Below are 20,135 nucleotides of genomic sequence, written 5' to 3' on the forward strand. Positions count from 1 at the left end.
TATAAATTAACTGCGCAGTTATATTCTTATTGTAATTCAGTATAAGAAAACTGGAGGAGAAATATTCATTTTCTTGCAGATTCACGGTAACGTGCTGTGTGATGACAAATATTTGACTTAGGTGTTATTGATCTTTCAGTATTACGAACTGACTGCATTAAAAGATAATTATTAGGTGTTTCTAAAATGTCTTACGTGCTTGCTTAGTTTTGATCGTCGGTTTTTGGAACTTAATTGCTAGCAGAACGCACATTTGCTGATCTTCCTCGCCATCTTGACACGATTGTCGCTCGCCATGTGACTGGTATATTTCGTGTATTAATCAAAAGATAATGTTTATTCAGCATTGCTTAGTGTCCTCAACTTGATATTTATTATGTTAACAGCATATTAGTGTATGTCATTTCATAATCACATTTGAACGGAAAGCCATTTGGAGTGGTAGCGGTGTATTGGTAACTGCAGTGACTTGCTTACTTTGTTCGTGACGTCAGATGCTAACATGTCGGCTGCCGAAGTTGTTTTGCACGAGGTTTCAGTACGGGTCTAGAATGTTCCTCGAAAAGTTAGCCTCAAATTTTATTTTTGGTGACTTGAATATTGCAGGTATTATATGGTCACCTGCTAATATATGTTCACATTCTGAATAGTGTTACTCTCAGCGGCATTGCAGTTTTTGAGATATACTAATGGCGTAGCTGAAAGTGATATTTTCATCATATTAATTTATTTATTGCGAACTCGTATGAGTAGGACGACCAAGCATTCAGGTCACAAATGCTATGCATTGTTCTTAATCGTGAAGGCTCATTGCTGACGAATTCTTGCTCTGTGACTCTACACTTAGCAGTGAGAATTCGCATTAAATGAAGCTATTTCACGAACTTACACGTCAATGCTTTTCGATCATATCTGTGAGTAATGTTGTTGGTGTTATTTTTTACAGTTATCAGATGAATTTTTAAAATTTCGAGAATACTGTTCCTGAATTTTCGCTTGGTTGCCACCTTCGGTATCTATTTTTTAACGGGTTAAGTGTACGTAACTTATGATAGTTTTCCAGAGTCTTTTGTTCAAATTGGTCGTATTTTTCTTTTACAGAGCGAAAAAAACACTGGTGTATCCGAATTGGACGACGGCCAGCTAAAAGCTCTTTTGGACGAGGCCATAACATACAAGAGACCCAAAGATCGGGAAGGAAAAAGTCATCTCTTTAGGGTAAGTTGAAATAATTTTATTGAATGCTTACTGAAAATTAATGAAATCAAAATGGCCATTTCGGCATTTGAGATTATTTCCTTGTGAAAGAGGCTATTACCGAAAAAGTCTATATTCTTGGATAATAAGGTTACATTTTTTAAGAATAAAGATCGAGAGTAGATTACGTTGGTGTCATGTGAATTGGATTTACGACAATGTGTTCTGTACAATGCCGTCGCTTCAGGCTGAAAAACTATTTATGATGTAGCCACCTTGATGCAGATATAAGTATTTACCTTTACACATTGAGGATTCATTATGATTGAAAAGTGGTTTGATACCTCTACAGGTAATCCTCATTTCTATGCATTATTGTTGCTATATCCATACTTCCACATCTTTGCCATGTTGGTAGCCTAATTTATTTGTTTGCTCATACCTTTGGTGTAGAAGCCCAATACAGCTCTGATCTTTTTCGTAATTGTTCAGTCTCTCTATATTGTAAATGAAACTTAAAGAGGGCTGTATTTATTTTTCCAATGGGGATGATAAGAATGCCTCATTGTTTACCTCCTCTGAAAATATAAGTATTATCTTGCATAAAACCTTGGCTCAGTTGTGAGGATTAATATTATCTGGTAATTAACGGGATCATTAGCTGGAATTATAAGTTGGTACTATTGCGATTGGTCTACACAATTCCTTAGAAGCTTTATGGCACCTATCACTCAAACATGCACTTAGCAGATAGTGTATGTGCAATCACTGCTTTTATTGGTTGGAATACCATTGTTCTTTTATTCTTATCTTGGTCCACTCGTTCAATACATTGTTCCATTCATTTACTCTTTTGTATATGAAACTACATCGCCAATATACGATTTTTGGCAGCTACTTGTTCTGCTCAATTGGTTCTGATATTGAATTATCTGCAATTATGTTCTTGTCAGTTCACATCTCTAATGCATCCTTAATTTTTGTTACATTACAAACTTTATTCCCCATCATTCTGTGTAAACCCAGTGGCCAATGGAAACAAAATGTGTTTGTTCATTTCTCATTTTATTGCAATGCCCACTAATGTTAATAATGATTAATTTTTATCTTTCTGCTTTTATTTTGTAATTTTTTGGAAAATTGCAAACTCGAAAGAACATGCCAAGAGAATTGAATTGAAATAAGTGCCATTGACTCATGGACTTTGACATATCTTAAGTTAGTTGCCAGGCTCATAACTGGGAGTGTATTGCATTGTGGCTGTTACCAGTTTTTTTTTGGGGGGCTTTAGTTTCACAAGCATGCATTAGTGTAGATGAGTACTGAAGGGAGCATTTTTGGAATCACCATCCTCCCCTCTCTCCCACCCTTCATTCTCCACTGCCTGAACTTTGACCCTCAGATGACTTTCTTCATGTGACCTTAATGGAATTGTCCATAACCTAGTCTCATCATGAATAGAAAGGGATGGTACAGTCCAGCATGAAGGTGCAATCACTCCTTTCTCTTATCCAAAGACTAGAGATAAAGATAATAATTAATCAGCTTTAACTGAAGTGTTTAATTTTTCTTGAGCCATGGTAAATCAACCAGATTAGGTTAGGATGGTGCTTGCCTAGTACTAAGCCCAATAGTGCGTGAAATTCGCGCATCAGCAGGGTATGGGGACCAGTTTCTTTCCCTGTGCCAGCTAAGGTTTCCGAGTAAGATCTGATACCCAAAAAAATCACACAGCTAGGATAGAGCCGAGGTTGCCCAGGAAACGAACCCAAGACACTCTGGTCAGTGGTCCGATGCTCTGACCCTGGACCTCCTTGTTCCCTTTAATGACCTAAGAAACAATATTTAATAGCCAAAAATTATCACTCCTCAACAGGATATCAGATTATTAATAGATTGTACCAGAAGAAAGAAAATACTGATGTGAAAAATTAGAAAATGTTAATGTCTTTCTCTAGATAGTCATAAAAAAATCATTTTTTATCAATCAAGATATTTTAGCTAACCACATAACAACATGTATGATTATTTCAAGTTCTTATTTGTGAAATATTTATTTACAGTTCTTTGAAATTAGAAATGATCTAATGTATATGAAGGACACACATTAATTTTGTTCTCCATTTTCGATTATTACATGAATTTTAAAGGTTACAAGGGATTTTCAATGAAGAGTGGTTATATTTTTGGTCATAACTTATTGTGCAAGAAGTAATTGCATGTTAAAATCTTAGCCTAATGTGTATTGTATTCCTGGTACAAAATTCATTGATTTGACTTAACATTTGCCTCAAACTTTTCTCTTGGTCTGTGCTCCCTTTCCTATCTCATCATCACCTTTTCTAACTTATTAATCAGTATGTGTTAAATGTTGGACTAATATGCCTGAAGAACCTGGAAGATTTTTTATATTATTGTGAAAATTTGGCAAGAAAGTAAGTGCTATGGCGTAGCTAGAAAAGCAAGGATGGTATTCCCTTGCAGACTCGAAGAGGAAAATGGCTTTAAAGTGTGCAGACTTAGACTGTAAGACACGTTTTAACTAATATCACTAGTGAATTATTAGGACCACATTAATAGATTTGAACCACTAAGATGAAATTATGGATTTAGACTTCAGAATGGATTGGTTTCAATGTATAATTGGAGAACCTATGTAAGTTAAAAAGTTACTATGGAAATTAGCTCAAGTGTATGAAATTGGAAGGATTGCCCCTATGCAGCTTTCTACTATATTATGAACATTTGTGCCAGCTTGTTCCATAACTTAATTCATAGTCACAAGATTTCTTCCTATCTCCATGATTCTCTTGTTCCACGTAATTTTTTTTGATGCTCAAATGTGAACTGATCCTTGTGTCATGCAGCAAAACCTGAACAATGACAAATAAAAAATTTGTTTGAATTATTAGGAAGAAAAAAGTTGCTTCTTTTAATTTGTTCAGTTGATTTCATCTGGTTGTCCACACATTTTTTGTTTAGTCATTATTGAATCCCATGCCTATGGTCTCGCCTTATTAATAAGGATAAGCTTTTTGCTCCGTCCCTGTAAGGTTCACTCATAGGGAGGACCGACAGACTAAAATTCATATTGCATGATGTGTTATCTCCTTCAGGAGACTTGAAGTTCAACTTCATGCTAATCGATTGTCAACATAGAACCATATAGAATGACCGTATACTAATACATTCATCAAAATTCAAAATTTTAGTCCACAGCAAGTGTATTAGCACTTGTAAGTACCTTGTGGTTGATAAATGTATTATATGATTGTTTAATATTTGGAATCATGCCCCCCTTTTTTCTTTCATATTAATATTTTCGAATTGTGGGCAATGTTAAAATGCATGAGGACTGTGAAATGGTGAATTAGTACCAACGCAGGAAATTATTCGCAATTTTTTTCTCGTTTAGAGCTGTTGACACTAACTTGGAATTTTTCTTTTTCCTTCTAAAGGCAAATATTATCCACAAATTATAGATAATGGTAAACTTGGATGAAATGTGGTGCCCATGGTTCCTTCCTAAATGGATTAATAATAATTCATTAATGGTAATTTTTGTTTTTTCGGTATTTAATTTTTGTTCATCTTCAGTACTCATCTGTGGTTATAATAATGAAATGGGTATCTGATCCAAAAGCTAAAAGTTTGTTTTGGGCACGTGTCGCAATTCTTTCCTGTACAATTGTTTCAGGTTCAAGGTAGCTCATTTGTGAATAATATTTTGAGAGCAATTTTCTGTTCACGAGGACAGGTCACAGTAAATATTTCTGTAAAACATGCTTAACGCGGACATATGAAAATTTTAGATGGATCAAGTCTGGAAAGGACAGGAGGTTCATTTAAATTCTACACTTTTTAAGATTAAATTCTCACATAGGTGTTCCGAATTTCTCATTTAATTTAGGGAAGAGGATGTATTATCTGGGCAGAATATTTGCAGAAGACTGCATTATATATTAAGAAATCAAAAAGGTGTCTGCGGGCAAGGAGGCAGTATGTGTAATTTTGTGTTCTGTGTGGAAAATTAAATGAGTGTTTGCTAGGGAAAGTGGGGCAATGCAGGGAAGTGTACTACCAAGTAGCGATTCTTTTGGGATCCACCCTGTCCGTCGCACTGGATGAATGACTAATGTCTCTCCCTCCTTTGCCGTACCTCCCTTCCTCCCACGCACAGGAGTTGCTGGAGGAGGTGGAAGCCGAGAGTGACGGCGGAGAGGAGGCCAACCCACCGCCCTTCGGCGTCGTCGACCAGTGCCGCAGCAGCAAGCGCCACCGCAGGGATGCGGCCGTCTCCGAGCGCCAGACCAGGGGCGGCTCCCTGCAGAACATAGTCCAGGCGTACTCCGACTTCGAGATCGCGTACTCGGGCAGTCGCGGGAGGAAGAGCCTCGGAGGCGGCGGCAGTCGACGGAGGGACTTGGGCCACTACGGCCCCGGGCTCTCGGGAGGGGGAGGCCGGTCGGGAGGAGGAAGCGGCGGCAACGGAGGTGGTGGCCCCGGGGGATCCTCCGGGGGCAGTAGCGTGAGCGCGAGGCAGCGGGAAGGAGGGTCTCTGCCGTGCAATGTGAATGCCGGGAGTGGCGGGGGGTCGGGAGGCGTCGGCCCGCTTCACGGCAACCCCGGCGAGTGCCCGTTCGAGGACGTGGTCAACAGACGCCGTAGCGAGCAGACAGTGGTGGTCTCGTGGGACAAGAGTGATGAGGACGTGATGCCTGCCCAGATGGACCGTGGCGGCGGGGGGGGGACGGCGGTGGCCGCACCGCCTCCGGGGGCCGACGGTGTCGCGGTCGGCAAGTCTTCGGAGGCGGGCGTGGTGGAACGGGTGAGCGAAGGGGGCGGGATAGTCGTGGGTGCTCCGTCGGCCAAGGAGCCGCCGCCCGAGTGCGTCGAGGCGACGACCCCCGCCGCGGCGCGCGTGGCCGACGGCGGTGGTGTCGTCTTTGCCAACGGTGTGTCGTCTTTGTCCGATGGCCCTCAGCAGCAGGGGGCGGGTGGACAAGAGCGCGACGGTGTGGAACTGAGGGCACAGCGCTGTGCCTCGTTACTCTCGGCCGCCGTCGAAGATAGGACTGCCGACGGGGTGGAACTGCAGTTGATCCCTGAAAACAGGAGCGGCAGGGGGAAATTCAAGGACGAGGTGTGTCGTGCCGAGCCAAGCCCCTGCACTTCTGAGGTGCTAGAATACGTTTCCGAGCAGTCGCCCGTCACTTCGCCCACGTCTCTGGTTGCAGCTGCTCCCTCAGCGGGCAACCACAAAACTCTCAGGGAGATGGTACTGGGTGACAGCGTTGATACTGTTGTGCCTTTCCCCCTCCACTCGGTAAGAAAATGTTAAGATTGGTGTATGTGTGTGTGGTGTTGCTCTTGGGCTTGTAATCCCACTTGCTGTTGTAGTATTTGTGCCAAAATCATGTTAGGTTTGCCTTGTTAGGATTCCAGTGTGATGGTGTTAAAACTCCATGCCTTCCAGGATTTATTTCTCTTGGGTCCATGTTTCTTGACCTGAAAATGTTAATTGCAATGCTCGCGAGACTGGTGTCTCAGATAGATGGACCGACAAGAATAAATTTCGGGAAGAGCTTCAACTCCTTAGGTTTGTCCTTGCAGCACCTTAATGGTTATTGCTTTTGTGAATCAAGTAATTATTCTCCTCTCATCATGATTTAGACTTCATTAATAATTTAGTCAGTATTGAGGTACAGAATGGCAGTATGTTATCTGAAAGGAGGCTCTGTGAATAGCAAGAAAGTGGAAACTCTTTGCGAATATTTAGTTTTGTTTTTGTAGGACTAAGGTTGTTCTACATAACACACCTAGCAGTCATTTCAGCTAAGAGATGGTTTAAGGAAGCTGCATTATGGTGACTACACAAATGCCATTAAAATTAGTATGGTAGCTTGTGTTGATTCACAAGTGTAATTGCATGCACCGAAGTTTTGGATAGGAATTGAGACCATATGTAGATGCTCTTACTCACTTGGGAGGCAATGTCCATAGTGTTTATTGCATGGCCAATATAATCGGCTTCCTTTCTTTTTTGTTTCCACAGGAGGAGAAGAAGCCCGCCCTCGCGAGTGCTTCAAGTTCCCTGAACCTAGACTTGTCGAAAGGGTTGGTGAATGGTACAGAGACGAAGCCTCTTCAGTTGCTTTCCACTTACCCCTCTGTGAATTCTGTGGTTGGACCGACTTCTCAGGTTTCCTCCATTTCAGAGCCATTACCTTCCGCTTCATTGTCCACGTCTCATTCAGGCTGTGCAGAAAACCAGACAATTCAATCGGGGGTCTTAGAGGAACGCAGTGTTCTCTCAGTTGCCTCAAAAGGTTGTTAATTTTGATGTATTTTGGTGTGATGTGTTGATTTGGTGTGGAAATTTAATGAGACAACTTAATTTTGTGTTGTTGACTTCTTGGCTGTCAATAAAAATAATTATGGCTATGATACACTTGATTGGAATGAGTTGAATTTTATTATATATCTTGCAAGATTTGCCAGTTTATTAGGTTTGGCAGCCTTAGTTGTGTGTTACACAACTAAGGCTGCCAAATGGTATTAACTTCTCTTGAAAAGTTCAGTGGTTCAAATGTTTGTCATTCCAAAATTGCTATCAGATTATAGAATTTCTAAAGACTCTAGGATTATGCTTATATTTTATTTTCTTAGTCCTTTTGTTAAAAATCTCAGGTAAATGATACCATTTAAAATTGTTATTTTCCTATTTTACTGGATTCACCCGGCATAATATTATATACGAGGGTAAGTCAATAAACAACTCGCAAAACTGAATAGGGGCAATATTAATCAAAGTAACTTCCTGAAATTCCTTTTCTACAAATTCTCCCCGTGTATTTCATCCCACACCCCATCCCTTTATAAGTCGTTGCTTAGCCGCCAGCGACTAAGTCTTGTTTGCTGCCGCAGCCAACGAGTAACCCCTTGCGTTTCGGCATCATTATTTTCAAGACATCGCCCACCCAAATTATATTTTTTGGGCCCGAACAGATGGAAAAATCACTAGGGGTTAAGTCAGGGCTGTATGGTGGATGATCCAAGCATTCCGGTTTAAATATTTGTCACAGCTCCTGCATTTGTCCTGCTGATGTCTGTGACTTATTTATTGACTTACTCTCGTATTATAATATCATGTACGGTTTACTGTTATTTTGGGGCCACGTAAATGGAGGAAATTTTACCGCACCTTTTTCAATTTTGCAAAAATTAATAATTTGAGCCCTTTGATTTTGATTGGACAATTCGCATCTTCAGTGTAAATTTCGGGTAATTTTAAATTCTCATTTAAGGAAATGTGTTGTCCAAGGCTTTTGGACACATACATTGCCAGTAATGAAGTTTTTATGCTGCTAGATACTTATGTGTTTTAAGTAATGGTTCTGTCTTTAAAAAGTGTACATACTGTACAATGTGCACTGAATATTTTGTGAATGCCAAATGGTTGAATGGGGTTTTTTTGATTTTCCCAGATGGAGGTGTAAGGAAGCAGTCTGGTGAGTCCGGGGGTCCCAAGTCCATGATGCCCATTCACCAAGGGACCTATCCCCTCCCCACACATCACCTGAGTGTGCTCACCTATCCCCCTAACCACTGGTTCTCAGCTTCCGGTTAGTAAAAACATAACTTTTATGCATGTATTTGATTTGAGAAACATGACTTTTGAGTGAATGTTTTCACCTGGGCTTTAAGGAGGGGCCTTCATTTTGTGATTGCTCTTATTCGGTCATTTCTTGGGAATAATGTCAACTGTGATAGATGACATAAATTTTCTTGAGTGATCATGTGCGTTTTCTGAGTGTTTAAATTTTAAAAATTGTTTGTGAGAAGTCATTTGGATGGTATTTTATAAATGTAGAAAAATCTCAATTTATTGATGTTATTTTGTTCATTACCCATTTTAGTACTGAGTAATTGAAATATTTTCCATGCCATAATATCTCTAGCAATGGAAAATTTTATCATAATCAGTTGCTGATCAAAGACGGCTATCATATTTTTTTTAGATTAAAGCAGGGAGTGATAGTCCTAATGACTTAGCTATTATGTATTAATGTTGATGTGAATGCAAAATTAAATATTTTGTTCCCTTTATTACAGATACTGTTAGTCGATTGAATTTTCATGGTGGAAAGGACTTGAATGACATTAAGGTGAGTTAGAATTCAGTTCACGTGCTACATTTTAACTGCGGCAACTCCTTAAATTAATTTTATTTACCAGTGGCTTGAGAAGCTGAGATAACAAATATAGTATTTAGTATAAGTTACAGTTAAGGGCCTTTGAAATGTCATAGTGAGGAGACCGCTCTAATTTAAATTATTTTTAATCGATAAAAATTGTTTGCTTTGTTAGGCCAGTGGTTTGCTTGTATGTACGGTAATTAAAGATCTGTGGGCTTAAAAATCATGTGATCTAATGAGGGGAAATGGATGTAATAATGATGCTGTTACATTTATCAAACATGTTTTGGTGAATGCCTGAAATGAATGACAGTAAAAATTATGGTTTTCAATATTATAAAATTCTTAACCTAGTAGTTAGACAATTGAAATGCATGTGGCATTGCAGCAGGATGTCCTAAGTACTGCAAGTTCTCATAGCATTTTTCAGAATGTATCTGTTCGGGAATGAATTAAAATGACTACCCTATGTAGTGAAATACATGGGTCTATAATTTCTAAAAGGTATATTTTCTTTAAGCTGTTTTCTTGCTCCCTGGTCTTTGTAATATCACAATGGTGTATATTCTTTCTTGGAGAAACGGTTAAAGATTTTTGTGAAACTGGGGGAATTAAAAAGTAGAATGTTCAGTGATTTTATCCTTATTCTGTGTTTCTCATAAAATAATCTAATACAATGGTACTTAACGTTATGGAATATATTACCAAGATTAGAGTCCTTGCACTTTCAAGGTTAATGGAGTTAAGCCACTGTCACCATGGATGCTCATATTAAAAATGTAATTACTGAAAAATGTATGATAGAAATACTGTCAAACACTGTGTTTACATTATTGGAATTTAGATTCTCTTGTAATTTACAGCATTGTCAACACATCCCATACAATTTCTTATTTTTGCAATGTATGTGGAACCCTGTCTTTGCTTGATTTCATTTTCAGTTTTCTCACTATTTGCTGGTTAATAAAAATTTCACGTCCTGAAAGAGATACTCATGTACGTCAGCCTTCATTAAAAAGCTTTGATCGCTTAGTTTCTTACATATAGCCCTATAAAAGATGAGAGAGAGCAGTAATGTGAACAGTGTTAGCAAAGAGTATGAATATGTCAGGGCAGTCAGAGCCCCACTAATAATAGAAATGTGAAATACTTAAATTCGTTGTCTGTCTGCCAGGAAAAGATTTGTGCTAAGAAATTAATACATTGTATGACTAGGAGTTAGTTACGTAATTTACACATTGTTAGAACCCCTGAGGGAGACTATTCATATTGCTTTAGGTTGAAATAACGAGGATAAGGTATTGAAACTTGCTTAATTGCATCAAAGCTACGTCAAATCAAAAATAATTTTTTTTTCTCCACCAAATTTTGAAGTTAGTTAACTGTTTGCACTAGTCAAATGGCGATGTTGCTCAGATTCTCAATCGAAAAGTTTTCATTGATTACTTGTAAATGTAAATATCATCCTGCTTCAATGGAAAGATAGGACAAAAAAAAACAACATGTTCAACGGTGAACATTCTCCTTTTCCCGCATTTTGTACTTTCTCCTGGTGTCCTCAGGAAAGTGCAAGTAAGGGATTTCATTTTATATAATTCATTTGACCTCATGAAATGTGCAGGTGCCAAAATTAAAATCTTTAAATGGGATTTGGAACATTACTTCTTGATTTTATGCTACATAATCTTGGTATGGAAGACTAGAAAGAACGTGGAGCTTCATTTCTGACTGACATTGCTTCCATTTTCTAGTTAATTGGCCTATCTGATGTTATATCTTGTGTGTTAATAATTATGTTCTTCAAAACATGTTAAATATTGTTTTGCACTTCTTCGACACCTTTCCCTCATCTCTAGAACAATAAAAATAAGGTTTTGACTCTACATTTTTTAGTGTTTTTGAATTTACTATTCAGGTTACTGGACCAATTGGTTTAAGGCTTAAGACTTGATTTGATGATGTTAAGAGTTAAGAAAAGAATCCTTCATTGTTTGAAATATTGCAAATTTCTTCTAACGTGGATTGCACACTTCTCTAGTCAAATAAAATAAGTAAGAAATCTTATTGAAATATCTGCCCAACTTACTAATGCCATGAGAAAATTTCACTCCTATCATCACATAACTGTCTAACCAAAAAAGTAGGTATGCTATTCTGTTATGCTTATTCCACCATGTGTTATATGGAGCTGGGGGTCATTGTAGGATGCATTAGAAAATGAGTGATTGGTATATGATGGGTATCAAAGTAAACCATAGAAGAGGTTATGAGGTTTTCATGTAAGAGGAAGGCTTAGGTTAAAATTCAATATAGGTTGGAAACTAGTGGTGTATAAGTTGGCCTTTCTTGAATATTATGGTCAGCATATTAGGGACAGGGAAGAAAAACTGCTTTTGGCCAAGAATATTTAATACTGAGGAGGGCATTTATGACGGGGATGTAAGGATGTTACGATAAGACTCATTAAAACTTTGATATAGAGAATGGTGTTCAATGGTGCGGAGACATTTTTATTTATTTATTTTATTTTATTTTAAAACATTGTTCACATACAGCAGTGGCGCCAATTTACAGTGAAAAATATAACAAACATAAAAGAGGACAAAGACAATAACAGTATAACAATAACAACGAGAACCAAGCATGGACAGGGGAAAATTTTAATTTACTGAAAGGTGGGATAAAGCTTGGGTGGTGAAGTTTTTGCATGATAGGTTAAAGGGGTCGACAGTGTGAGGGAGTGAATTTAGAAGGGAGGAGAGGCGAAATAACAGTGAGCGCTTGGTGAGAGATATTCTAGGAATAGGCAGATGGAGTAGGGAGTGGGTGCGGGTGGATCGGGTTGGTATTCTGAAGTTAAAGAAAGATAGCAGTTCAGGGCAATCAATAGCCGAGTTTAGGGTCTTGTAGAGGAGTTTTAAATCAGCTTTAAGTCTGCAGCTTTGGGGACTAGAAATGGATAGGGAAGACAGAACAGCATTTGAGGACATATTGCGGTAATGTGGGACTCGGTGTTGGACTATTTTGGTAAAGAAGTGAGAGATGGAATCAAGGGATTTAAGGTTAGTTGGGGATGATGTGGACCAAATGGGGGAGCAATATGATCATTGAAGCAAGACTATGTGGTTAGATTATGGGCTTTTGAAGTGAGGGAGAATATAAATGGTATAACATATGGAGAGGAAAACGAATGAAGAAGGGAGTAATGAGAATGGTGTGGAAGAATTAGGGATTGTTATCATAGGTCCAAAGGAGGCAGGAAAGATGGATGTAGTGCCTTTTCATAGGTGATGGAATTTTGGTGACTAACGTGGGGAAAAATTTGCGCAATCAAGGATGGGGTAGGCATAGAATAGGCATGGCCTGTTGGATGAAATGAAGGCCAGAAGGAAGCATGCAGAATAGAAGGGTATCTTCTTGTGTCTGATGTCAGGTACTGTTTTGCTTTGGAGACTCGAAGAAATATATACTTCTAGCATTGTTAATTCGGTGTCCATCCAAAATCTTCCTCGCCAGGTAGAATGTCAATAATAATATTAATAATAATATGGAGCCTGAACACGAAAACAGTGCAGCATAATGAAAATTGATGTCTTTGAATTTGTGCTGCTTAATATATTGTGTCGATCAAGTTGAATTTTGGAAGTACTACAAAGGTTATGCATAGTGTGTGGAGTCTTGAGTTCTATTAAAATCTGTTATCTTCAGTGTTACTAATTTCCATCAAAAGTATAAAATTTATTTGTTTTAATCTTTATTGCAGGAGAGCATGTATTAACAAAATTTCCATTAATTCACTGAAATTAATTTGACAGCATATAATACTTTAAAAAAAAAAAAACTAGTGTCTACTTACACACGAGATATGTACTAAATTTATATTTTGAGTAAAAGTTTTTGGGGTTGACCGATTCACAAGATTGACCTTTGCCCAAATATCTATAGTGATGTGGAATATTGTAGAGTCATTCAGTTAACTGTCTCCTCCATTTCATGTAGAGTAAGTCCCTGGATGAAAATGGAAATGCTGTTACTGTGCCGCAAGGATTAAACCGAGATGCCCATGAGAAAGGAAAAGGAAAACTGAGAAGGCTAAAGGTGAGTTTGACAACTTAAATGTGCCAGGTGTGTCGTTTTGAAGTGTCAATAGTTATTGACCAAAATAGTTAAGTATTCCATGCAAAAGTACACAGAAATAAATGGAGTATCAAAGAGCTCCTATATTGTGGATGCTCTTAATTCTTTGAATGTGCTGAGAAGTATATCATACTCCCTGATATACAAATAATATCAGCAAAATTACCTCTTTCAATTTTGAGAAGCATGGATTTGGTGTGCTTTGTTGATTATCTTTGTTGCAGAAGTCTTTGTGGCACTCCTCTTGCCTGACATTTTTATGATATATTTTTCATGTTTGATTTTATTGGAGAATTAAAGTTATTTTGCCAGGCAGTAGATAGGTTAATGTACACAAAGAAGACTGCTTACATATTTTCATCGTTAGAAATTTAATATAATTGACTTCAAGTGATTCTTTCATCGGTAATTTTACGTGTGATATGTAATTAACAAGAAAGTGAAGAATTGTGTGTTGCATTTATGCATATTGAAGGAAAATTGGTGTTGTTAATCCCATTTGGTGTTGAACTATGAAACATCTACAACCCGAGTAGCAATCCATAGTAGCTAATACCATTGGATGAGAGCAGTACCACGTGTAAAAATTTCTTGGTTGCAAGCAATAAACAATTTCAAAAAGGGTCATGGCATGGTTTACATTCATCTAGCTGCTAGTAATAGTCTAAAACTCCAAGGTAGAGCTACAAGCAAGGTCATGTGTATAGCATACCTGTCTTAAGTGAGACTTTGATTGGAGTGAGCCATGAAAACTTTTTAGCTACTTTTATTGATTCATCGTTCACTCACGAATACTTAAGCAACAGGAAAAAATGCTCATTTGCATGTAAATGTAAGCAGTGTATGTTGGTTTACATGAGGGAAACATGGCTGTAAAAATGGTTGCACCAACCCTAAAGAAAGACATTTTAACCTTGAAGATGTGAAATCAGAAGTCAACTGTACCCTATAACTGTATGAAATGTCCATCTAATGCATCTACGTTCATTTAATGTAGTTTAAAAATATTTCCATCAGTAGATGTTACAATTTTTCACACTTATTATGAACAGGAGAACCCTGAATATCTTTCTCCACTAAAAGAAATCAAACACCCTTATGTGAAGGTCAGCGTAGTGAAAATGGTAATGCTTTACCGTTCAAAATGGTCAAAAGACATATAGAACTTGTCGGTATTGGACTATTTACATAGACTCAAAGAAAAAGTACATGAAATAGGAAAGTTAACGCAGGTACTAAGAGATATTACCAATACTTAAAGCTAATAGCAAAATTCAACATTTTGAGTTTCTCCAAGAATGAATCCATGATGGAATACAATTTGCATTATTAAAGAGTAGACATGTCTCTTTTCAAAATTGTGGGGAACTAATAGATTTAATTGATTATAGGAGTTTATTGTAAATTTGGGATGCAGGATGGTGAAGACCTTGTATGTAGGAGGTTAGGTTTTAGGTATCTTCGCTTGCAATGACATATAATTTAACTTTCATATATAATTTATTGTAAGGTGGTCTATTATTTATTTTGTTCTTCTTTGATTTGACTGATCCAATAAAGTTTTCAGTTAGTCTTATAAATTTGAAGAATGCTTTTTCATATTAAATTTTAGTGTTGCAGGTGAATTTGACTGCAAAAAATGTAATAAACTATGCTTGTAATTCGATGCTGTTTGTAGGCAAACATTGATTTTCTAAGAGCAAACTAAATCGCTGTGAAACGACAGTGAATATGGGGAACTTCTGCAAATAAAAAAAAAGAATTTTTCAATATGCAGGGTCTGTCCCTTAAATAAAGTATTTTTCTCATATTTTTTAATTGGAAGGCATTGTCTGCGAAGAGTTTCTGCCTCGGGGAAAAACAGAGCACGGGCAAGTTTTACGTGGAAGTTCTTGAAAGGCCGTAGAAAATTGCACGTCATTAGGAAGGAAATCTTTGCCAATTGGAGGCTAGCTAGAGAAGACAACTTGTCATTCCAAACTGGTTTCCTCGTATTTGCGTACCTGGGCAAGCACATGGTGGCAGTGCTATCCCAGCCACCCCATAGCCCCAAGTGAGGCACAACCAGGCTTCTTTTTGTTTCCAAGAATAAGAATGAGCTTGAAAGGCCACCATTTTGTCATTATGGATTACGGATTATGTCGAAGAGGCCGTGATGAGATGCCAGAGTAATTTTCCCATCAACGCATTCCAGGAAGGTAACTGACTTGCATAGGCACTGGCATGGGTCTGTCAATGCACAAGGGTGTTATCTTGAAGAATTTTAATAAAATATACTTAAATATTCAATACAATTATTTCTGGATTTATTCTGCTTAATTTTGGGACAGACTGTGTGTGTCCAATAGCTAAAGAGTATTTGCAGCCTGTCTATAGTGTGTAATAGGTGCTTAAAACCACTTATATGATAAACTACCAGAAGTTAATTTTATCAAAATTGAATGCAAGCATTTTCTGTGTGGGTTATGGTGCCTCAAAATTTTTCATGTTAAGATCTTGTAATACTCCTAGATTATATTGAAGGACGACGTTCAAATTAATCATTTCATTCTCATCCTGTGCCACATTTATTTTTGAAAATGCATCAATATGCTTTTAGAATAATTCAGTAGATGTACTAATGGATACCATCATGCATATGTATGTTACAAAATATAGAGTTTGGACTTTAGGAGATATTATAAAGCTTGGGTTTTGAATATAAGTATGTGAGATTTGTGTTGAAATAACTTTCAAATAAAGTTACGTATGAATTTTTCAATTTTATTTACTTGATGATGTTACTCACAGAAATACAGCTAATATATGTGTCAATTTTTTATAATTTCAGTTTCAAGATGAAGGGTACATGTCACAAAGTGTAGAAGGATATTGTGGAGACCAGGATCTAGATCGTGTACTCAAGTTTATTGGCATGGACGAGGATAAGAAGTCGAAGAATTCCTGCAGTGGTCCTGTTGATCGTGTTCGTCGGAATAACATACGCCGTGAGAGCGATCGGAGTGTTGGGTCTGAGTTCACCAGGGTGCGGAGTGCACGGGACAGAAATTATATGGAGGAGGATATCGCTACGGCCTCTTCAGATAAGACGTCCTCGGGACCCAAGGTGGGACCACGATCAGCCGGCGGCGGGAGGCAGAACGAAATCCAACGTGGCAACATGATGAAGAAGTCGAACAGCCTTGAGGAGATTTCGCGGACAAAGAGTGAAGACCTCACCATACCTGCTGCATCTTACAGTCTACCATCCAAAGAAGTGGTGGTGCCCCAGACTGTTGAGCGTGTTGATGGGAAGGAAGGCAGCTGTGAAAGTGGTGCAAAAGATGAGGACATATGCAATCACAATGAGAAGGTGGTCCGAGATGACAACAATGGTAATGTAGAAATTGTTAATAAATCTCAAGTGCCAAGTGCTCCTCCTAAAGTGCCAATTGCTGTCACATCTTTCAAGGAAGACTTTTATGCGGTCACTGATGCCAGTCCACAGGTGTTGGAAGAAACTGAGTTTCACGTTGTGACAAAGAAGCAACGTCGGAAGAAGCGCAAGGGTGGGGCAAACGGGGATGGCGGAGGCAGTGGGCTGGATGGTCGTGGTGGGACTCAGAATACTCATGGTGGTTATTCATGTGGAGGTTCAGTTAACAGCCATGGTGACCGCTCGGATGATTTCAGTCGAGGATGCGACCACATGGAGGAGGGCAACAAGGACAACAAAGCGGCCATGTGGGGATCAGGGGGGGGCAGCGATGGTCGGTTTTGTAGCTACAGGCGTCACCATCGCCGTCATCGTGGACAGCGTTCTGGTGATTGCCTCAAGTCTACATTCAGTGTGCCACCATCAGAGCATTCGGGTGAAAGCAGTGATGATACTGGAAGTGTTCATTCTTTGCCAGTTTCGTCTTCGGTGCCACGCCCCTCTGCAGATCGTTGTTCCACTTCAAGCGGTTCCACACCACAGGCATCTTATGCAGATATCGCACGGATGCCATTCAGCACGATGCCTGTGGTGGCAGGTAACGCAGGATGTGTGCCTGTTGGAAACCTGACTGCTCCTGCTCCCACACAAAAGCCCAAAACCCCCACCACTGCTGCTCCCTCTGGGCAAATCAGTAACTTTCCCCCAATGACCAGTGCTAACACACTAAGCACACCTTCTGTGCCACACTTCGCTAGTGCCAAGATCGGTACACCACCCGTCAGTGGCTACAAGACTGTCATTGTCGTCCCCACACCTGTTTCCACCGTAGATCCTTCTTCATCTGCTGTGTCTTGCACACCACCTAACCCGAAGCCAGTGCCACCAGCCATACCCTCGGAGGAACCTGAAAATGTTTCCGAGGCTGAAGTTTCCATCCAAATCAGCGTGTCTGTTTCCCTTGAGCCCCGTAAAAAGGATGCTATGACTTGCACCACGCTTGATTGCAAAACAGTTGTGAATAACTACACTGCTTCCACTGTGTTCTCTACGCAGCCTAAGATTGAAGCTGTGGAAGCGGCAGCTCATGGTGTTAGTACCAGTACCCCAAACATCCTTGAGGACTACTACCCATCCCTTCAGGAGAGCATACAAGAAAAAACAGAAAGACGAAATGGTAAATTGGGTCAACAGTCAGCTTCCATGAGCAAGGTTAGTCCAGTGGAAGAGAAGCGAAGTTCCAAAACAACCACACTTAGTTCCTCTGTCACTTTTACTCGGGACAACAAGGTGCCTGAGGCAGAAATACCAGTTTCACGTGTAGGTTTGGTTGGAGATAAAGCTGCCGTTGTTCCTGTCTTGGGAAAACCGCCACCAGTCCCAGTGTCGAGGAAGACCAAAGAGCCCTCTGTTACGCCTACTCGAATCAAAGGCAGTGGCCGGAAACCTGGCTTCCGATCTCTTCCTCCTGTTGTGATCATGGACCATCACTACAGGCAGGATAGTGCATCTAAGGAGGGTTCCACAATTGGTGATTGCAATGATGTGGCAGGCTCGAGCAGCAGGAATTGCACCTCTTCTGACATTGGGGGTTTCACGTTTGGCTTTGAGGTGAATGAAGAGCTCCTTGCCCTGAGTGCCGTGGACACTGTGGAATCTCATGATCCTCCATCCAGTTGTAGAACTGAGGGCGAAGACAAGAGGTCGAATGGCAGTCCTTCTCTTGCGGTTGAAGAAGAATCCCCACAGTCACTCCCCGCTAAGCCTGTGATTTCGCCTGTTGCCCAATGTGTGCCGTCAGGAAATGAGTTGCCAGTGTTTCGTAGTCCTGGGGATGTTGATACGAAAAAGTTCAACTTTGAGAAGATTGTCTCGTTCATTGGATCATGTGAGTATCGCATCATCAATCCTTGTTCTTCTTTAAAAATAAATAAAAGTAGTCAATTTTATAGACTCATGCTAGGAATAAAGATGTTATGGAATAAGTCTTTTCTTCCCCATGTGACCATACAACAACCATATTGTCGCCAGTAGGCATCTTGCCGAAAGTTTATATGGCCTTCCCCAGTTCCTCCTTAGAAAGGGTTGCAATCACTTCTGAAAACAGAAAACCCTGCTTTTTCTGTTTATTGATAGATATCTCCTTTGCATTGAGAAAAATATTTGCTCGTGGGAAAAAATCACCAGGTCAGGGCAGTGTTTGGAAAGGCCATCCTTTATCCATCTCCTTGATATTGTCTGCTTCCATGATGAGATCATTGGTTAAGAGAGACATAATTCCAAAACCCACAAGAACCTTGAATTTTTCCAATTTCATCTCCTTGATTTTTTCCACAAAATGCGTTTGAGTTCTTTATGTTGGATGATTTCATACCAGAGAAGGGGTAGAAGACTTGTCACACGTCTTGCCAGTTAATTGGTGGGTGTATCTTTGGTGCTAACAGTGGGTGGGAGAAGCGTGCCTTTCTTGTGCACTTTGTGATGTAAGTAGGACGATGGAGGGTTACGTACTGGGGGAGTGACCTGTCGTTCAATTAGGTAATTCATGTGAAAACGTGCTAATTACTAAAAAATAATTGAGATAGAAACTTAATTTTTATTTGTTATTCTTAAGACTTCTCTGCATTGTCACCATCCAGAGTTATACCTTTCTCCACACATTTCTTGACCCCCGAAGACCATCTTTGTAGAAGTCGGTAGAATGCGTTGAAAACCATTTTTCTACCGCTCAAATGACTTCATTTGTGTTGTCAAATCTCCGACCCCAAAATGGTTTTTTTGAGTTCTGGGAATAAGAAACGGGAGTTTCCTGGGCTAGAGCAAGAGCTTAAGGTGGATGTTTCAAAATGTCAAAGCCGTATCGCTTTGATTGCTGGTCATGCTGTGGCTGCGATTGCAGGTCTTACTTTGTATGCTTTGTAAATATTCTTTCTCGTGATCATTTGGATGGTTGCTCCTCTGAGGTCCCGTAGGATAAAATCCTCCCTATTCTTCACTGTGAGGGCATCTTCCTTGAGTGATGATCTACCACTTCTTGGATCATTGATGAGGAACATGCAGCCAGTTTAAAAATTCCGTTGCCACCTCACAAATGTGTCATATGACAGGTTATCATTTCCATAAACAGCCATCATATCTGAAATTTCTTGTCTCCGGCATAACTTTATTGAAATAACATAACATATTGA

At 39.4% G+C, this 20,135-nt stretch overlaps 1 protein-coding gene across 1 annotated transcript in view; it reads left to right on the top strand.

Annotated features, from left to right (window-relative positions):
- LOC139694133 (uncharacterized) overlaps positions 1-20,135 on the top strand; it is a 409,331-nt gene that overhangs the window by 382,590 nt on the left and 6,606 nt on the right. Inside the window, exons 3-9 of the mRNA XM_071592563.1 lie at positions 1,102-1,218; positions 5,378-6,523; positions 7,253-7,526; positions 8,685-8,822; positions 9,313-9,365; positions 13,395-13,493; positions 16,363-18,835. Of these exons, the coding sequence (XP_071448664.1) occupies positions 1,102-1,218; positions 5,378-6,523; positions 7,253-7,526; positions 8,685-8,822; positions 9,313-9,365; positions 13,395-13,493; positions 16,363-18,835 (4,300 nt within the window). The remainder of the gene's footprint in view (positions 1-1,101; positions 1,219-5,377; positions 6,524-7,252; positions 7,527-8,684; positions 8,823-9,312; positions 9,366-13,394; positions 13,494-16,362; positions 18,836-20,135) is intronic.

The sequence above is a fragment of the Hetaerina americana genome, unplaced genomic scaffold (genome assembly GCF_022747635.1).
Source record: "Hetaerina americana unplaced genomic scaffold, ioHetAmer1.1.p SCAF_5, whole genome shotgun sequence".
Lineage (NCBI taxonomy): Eukaryota > Metazoa > Arthropoda > Insecta > Odonata > Calopterygidae > Hetaerina > Hetaerina americana.